Here is a 6,133-nt window from a genome sequence, read left to right as displayed (position 1 = left end):
AGAAACCGAAAATTTGACTTGATTAATAGATCTCTAATTCTAATTAAGGAAGTAGAAAATCTATATGGTTGGTTTGATTAGTTAGTTTATGCTAGATGAAATTAGTGAAAATAATAAAAGAGTTGAATCCAAAAGATAAAAATAATAGATAGGAAAATAATATCCAAGTAAGAAAGATGAAAGAATAATAAAAGAGTTGGAATTGCAGACAAGAATAATAAAGATCACCAAAACGTTGCTCCATCAAAACGCTTCAAATGTAGACTTGCTAGCACCCCATAGACAAGTGCCAAACACATTTTAGGCTATGTTTGGTATGGGTTTTTTTTTGATTATTTTAGTCAAAATAAATAAATAAATAAATAAATAAAAAATAAAAAGTCAATAAGACAAAATGTCATATTCAAACCATAATTATTTTATTTTTTCTTTTACAAAAATCAAAAAAATTAATCTCAAACTAGATTTTTTAACTCAAAAAATCAACTCATATTCCAAATGAAAGCTTAAAAATAAAATAAAAACTCTCTACACATAATTTAGAAGAGATTTGTCATGAGATAAATTATATCATTAATGCTCGAAGTTTAATCAAAGTGTACTTTAACCTCTGTAGTTTTAATTTAAATTATATATTTTTAATTTTGTTGTAGGGTGATTCTTTCGTCAATTATGATTAGAATTTAAAATGGAAGAATATCATGTGTAAAACTACAGTGGTGCTAGGGACCCCAGGGGCACCCCCAATAGGCCAAAAACATTTTTTTTGTTTTTTTTCTTTCCTTTCAATCACGCGATGCCACGTGGCAGGGGTCATTGGGGATGGGATCTCAAGCTTTATTCGTAGAACAAAAGGGATCAAAATAAAATTTAAAACAAATTATAAGGACTCCCAGTATGAATAAAAATTATACTAAGGCCTCGTTTGGAAACCCTCCATTTTAGCTAAAAAGTCAAAAAGTTACTAAATTAGTCAAAAAGCCAACGACCCTGTTTGGTAGAGCTGTGGGAAAGTACTTATAGTTTATGCCTAAACAGCTTATAACTTATAACTATGAACATAAGCTGATTTCTGACTTGTAAATTAAGCATCTCCTGCCCTACTCAAAGAATAAGCTAATTTCTGACTTCCAAAAAGTTATAAGTTACAAGCTATAAGCTAAACCAAATACATCAAAATAGCTTAAATTAAGCTGAAAGCTGAAATAAGCAGCTTTTAAGCTGCACCAAACAGGCACAACAACCCATACCAAAAAGTCAAAGATTCTCTTTTCTCTTTATTTTTTGCACATCTTTTCGTAAAAATTCAAAAAGTCATTCCAAACATACTAGTTTTTTTTAACTCATATTTTAGCCAAATAGTCAAAAAATTACTAAATTAGCCTGTTCCCAAACGAGGCCTAATGGTCCTTATAATTTCTTTTAAATTTTATTTTGACCCTTATAATTTTTCACTTTTTTTATTTTTTATTTTTCAAAATATTAACGATATATGATGAAATAGCTACATTACAACAAAATTAAAAATATAAAATTTATATTATTTAAATTAAAATTACGAGAATCAAAATAAAATATCGCTGACTATAACTCTGGTGAGGTATAGTATTAATTTACCCCCAATTTTTACTACATGATCAATGACTTTGATTCTATTATCGAGAGAGAATACAATCACAAATCACAATTGTGGATCTTCATATGTAATAGCTTTCTTAAAAACAAATTTAAAAATCTAAAATACAAAAAAAGAAGAGAGAGAAAGAGTCCAAAAGAATAACGGCCATAGAGTGGAACCTTTCACTATATAGAAGTTTGTGGGATCCCCACAATAGCAAAGACAAAGCAAAGAATAGTTAGAGAGAGAGAGAGAGAGAGCCATATGGCAGTTAGTTTTCCTAAGCCATAGGGATGCCCAATTGGACAAATCTGGACCGTTCGATGTGTTTGGCGTAGTTTCCTCAGCTGAGTACACGTGCTCCTCTCTCTCTCTCTCCTCTTTTCATCTTCTTTGCTTCCTGCATGGATTTCTCCTCCAAATACAGTGTATGCATAAATGTATAGAGAGAGAAAGTAAGAGAGATGAGAGAGAGTAAACCTCTCTCACTTTTTGATTTTTCTTGTTTGGCTTGTTCATTGCCATCATTAGCAACAAAGGTAACACACCCATCTCTTCAAATTTGATCGTTTCTTCAAACTTCAACTACCCAACAGCTACTAGTAGTGAGTGAGAAAGAGAAATACAAAACAAAGTCACTCAACATCTTCACCACTCTTCTCTTCCTTTGCTTCTTCTCTAATCTCTACCTCAAATCTTGAATTTTCAATGAAATCTGAGATGGGTATCTCAGAAAACTTTCGATCCACTCGAATTTTCTCTTCAGATTTTAACTTTTAATCCAGTTTCTTGATCTGGGTTCTTGTATTTTCTTTATATTCCTCTGTTTCCTTATCATTTTGGGGTCATAAAGTGTGAATGAGATCACAATTGTGACATCTTTTCAAATTTTGTGATCAGATTTGAACTTTTCTTTTACTCCTCCTGATTGATCTTTGTTTCTCTGTTGAATTGTATTTCTTGATGAGATTAAAATCCTGACAACTTTTCAAATTCTGTGATCAGATTTGAACTTTCTTTTACTTCTTCTATCTCTGTTTCTCTATTTCTAATCAATGGAAGAAGATCAAGAGCTTAAACATGTGTGCAAATTGTGTAACAAGAGCTTCCCCTGTGGTAGATCCTTGGGGGGTCACATGAGGTCTCATGTGATAAACTCAGCTGAAACAGACAAAAAGCTCAACAAAAGCAAGCTCTCATCAGTCAACAATGGCGGAGGAGCTATTGGTACTCCTGTTAGTTATGGCCTCAGAGACAACCCCAAGAAAACTGGTAGATTTGCAGATTCAAATGAAAAAACTAATTTGTTGCTACATGACAAGGTCTGCAAAGAATGTGGTAAAGGTTTTCAATCATGGAAAGCCTTGTTTGGCCACATGAAGTGTCACTCTGAGAGAATTTCAAGCACTGTGGAGGAAGATTCTTGGACCAGTGCTGCTAACAATGAATCGACAGTGGCGGCTCCTAATAGGAAGAAGAGATCAAGGAGAGTGACAAGGTATATCGCCACTGAAACTTCTTCTTTGTCTATTGCTAATAATAATAATAATGGGTCATCATGTGTTTGTGAGAATGTGCAAGAGCAAGAAGAGGTTGCTATGTGTTTGATTATGCTTTCTAGGGATGTGGGTAATAAGGGTAGTGGTTTGAATTATGTTGCCGAGTCTTCTGATGAAGTTGGATCATCTATTAGAAGCAATGGAATTGCTAAGAATTCTTGGTCTGATGGTAGTGAGGCTGTGAAGTTTAAGAAGCTGAGAAATGGAAAGTTAGAGCCTGCTATTTTGGGCTCTGAGAATTCACACTTTGTCACTAAACAATCAGAATTTGGTCCTTCTGGGGTTTCAAGAAATGGGTCTAAATCTAAACTAAAAATTTCAGATGTTTGTGTTGATGGGTCTGGAAATGACAAAACCAAGAAGCCTAAAGTGGAAGATGGGACTGAATTGGGGGAGAATGTGATGAAGAAATTGAATTCCAAGAAGAGCAAGAAGCAGTGGCTCAATCTGTTGAATCCTGAATTGGGTGATGTTTGGGAAACAGAAAAGGACAAGGCTTTGGAAAATAAAAGCAAATTTGAGTGTACTACATGTAACAAGACTTTCCACTCATACCAAGCTCTGGGAGGTCACAGAGCCAGCCACAAGAAGATCAAAGGCTGCTTTGCTTCGAAAATCGACAGCGGCGAGAACAGCATTGAAGAAACAGAGATCTCACCAGACCCAACTGTTGATGCTAAGCTGATCAAAGCCCTAAAAAATGAGGACCCAATAGAGACAAGTCCTGTGACAAAGAAGAACAAGGGACATGAATGCCCATTTTGCTTCAAAGTTTTCTCATCAGGCCAAGCTTTGGGGGGTCACAAGAGATCACACTTAGTTGGAAGCAACCAAAGTACTGTAATTCAGAAACCTGTACCAGAGATTCGAGACGTTCTTGATCTGAATTTGCCTGCTCCAGTTGAAGAAGAGAGCAGTACTGAGCAAGTTGGGTTCAAACCATGGTGGGTTGAAATTGCAAGAAATCACAAGCATGAGCCTCTGTTTGGTTTGATCTCTTAACTGATCAACCTAGCCCTAGCCTTGGTTTTTCATCAAAGATTTGATCAGGAGTGTACAGATTCATTAATTCTTTACATAAATTGAGTGTTTTCCCAGGCACCAATTCCATTTGCTGCTTGCAGCTTGTAAGTAGCAGCCACTCTTCAACTTCAAGAGTTATTTACACAAGTTTTTGCTTGTTTTTTAAGTGTTTGTTAAGAGAATAATTTTAACTTTGTGAAATTTAAGCTCATTAATATGATTTTATCTCAAAACTCTGTTACTGTGATTGAATTACATGTTTTGACTTGCCCTTTCAACTTCTATTGTGGTAATATTATTCAGTAGTTCAAGAATATTATCGTTACATGTGTACGTGATGCTCTTGACTAATGAGATAGCATAAAAAGGGATAGATGGGATGACCTTGTCTCCCATCTAACAGACCAAGGTGAGTTAAGTAAACTCTACTCATTTTGTGATTACTGCTCTTATTGGTTTAGAAGTTTGATCTTATCTCTTATCCAACAGACTAAAGTGAGTTAAGTTGACTCTGTTAATTCTATAATTACTATTTTTTTTATTCAGAAGCATGACTTTATTCCTCACCCAACTGACCGAGGAGAGTCTGGTAGAATTACTCATTTTGTGATTACTGCTTTTACAAATTCAGAAGTATAACCTTATTTCTTATACAGCAACCAAAGTGAGTTAGGTAGAGTGCTCTTATTGATTAAAAACACTATCTCAATATGCGAAGTTTGTTTTCTAAAACTACTGAATAATTAACATTTCTCTTGAGAGTTGACAATGATTTGGGGCAATTATTTTTTCTTCGCAGTGAAGAGAAATGAGTGAGGTGTTGAAATGTGGAGTCATGGTGAAATTAAGGCATTTTTATAATGTAAACAAGGATAGCATGTGAGCTCATGGTGGTTGTTTAGTCACTTACCATAAAAACATGACAACTCATATCACTTCCCTTTCTTCTTCTTCAACTCAGTGTACTAGTCTTGTTAACATATCTTTATTTCATGGACTATGCTAGATAGAAAGATCATATTCTAGAGAGAGAGAAAGAGAGAGATTGGATCATTTTTAATGTTAGGTCGCATATAAGCTGCATCTTGGTTGAATATTTAATTTCTATTATTAGAGCATTCCAGCAGCCTACTTAAATTTTACTCTAAAATATTATTAAAAAATTCATTCCCTATTTTAAGAATCACTTTTTCATCTACTTTTTCTAATAAACTCCCTATTTTTTCCCTAAAATATTATTAAAATATTTTTTCCCTATTCTTTTACTTTTTCATCTTCTTCTTCGATTTTCTGAACTGGGATGGTGTTCACCCAGGGTCTGTCTCACAGGTTCTTTGACAAATTGAAATATATATACCCAGGTCCTTTGACAAATTGATATATATACTCAAGTTCTCTCTCTCCATCTATCACTGTTTGTGTATATCTATATAATATATGCTTCAATTATTTGGTTTAGTTGAGGATAGACAGAGTAAAGAGCAGTGAAGGGGGTGGTCGACCGGCTGGATGTCCGGGTGGACAATCGGCAAGCAAGTTTTGATTAATTCACTCAGATATAAGGGAGTTACAGTTTTGATTAATTCACTCAGATATAAGGGAGTTACAGTGACTCTCTATACTGTAGCAAATATTAGTTTAGGGAATTGTTTAGGGGTTATGCTGGAGGTGTACAAAACAATTTCAACTCCTTAAATATAGGTAAGGGGTGGGTTTGGGGGGATTGCTGGGAATGCTTTTATAGATCCCCAAAGCCTTTTCAAGGTATGATCTGATTGGTGTAGTTCGAAACTTTCCTTTCTTTCTTCTTTTGTTTTTTGTTTAGTTTCATAAGGGAAGGACAAGCTGCGCTATGCAGTGGTAAGATTTAAATGAGCATCTCATTCTTTAGTCTCTTAATTAAAATTGACATGAGTATGACTGGATTAAAAGA

General features: G+C 34.4%; 1 protein-coding gene across 1 annotated transcript; it reads left to right on the top strand.

The window, feature by feature from the left end:
- The first annotated feature begins 1,894 nt into the window (after positions 1 to 1,894).
- Positions 1,895 to 4,433, top strand: LOC114291696 (uncharacterized). Its single transcript, XM_028235559.2, has one exon. It carries the CDS (start codon positions 2,674 to 2,676, stop codon positions 4,177 to 4,179), a length of 1,506 nt encoding a protein of 501 aa, XP_028091360.2. The 5' UTR covers positions 1,895 to 2,673; the 3' UTR covers positions 4,180 to 4,433.
- Positions 4,434 to 6,133: the final 1,700 nt, after the last annotated feature.

The sequence above is a fragment of the Camellia sinensis genome, chromosome 4 (genome assembly GCF_055761805.1).
Source record: "Camellia sinensis isolate YWXY chromosome 4, ASM5576180v1, whole genome shotgun sequence".
Lineage (NCBI taxonomy): Eukaryota > Viridiplantae > Streptophyta > Magnoliopsida > Ericales > Theaceae > Camellia > Camellia sinensis.
This window is presented reverse-complemented; position numbering and strand designations above follow the sequence as displayed.

Coding starts and splice junctions, on each gene's coding strand:
- LOC114291696 (XM_028235559.2), top strand. CDS start 2,674: ATGGAAGAAGATCAAGAGCTTAAACATGTGTGCAAATTGTGTAACAAG.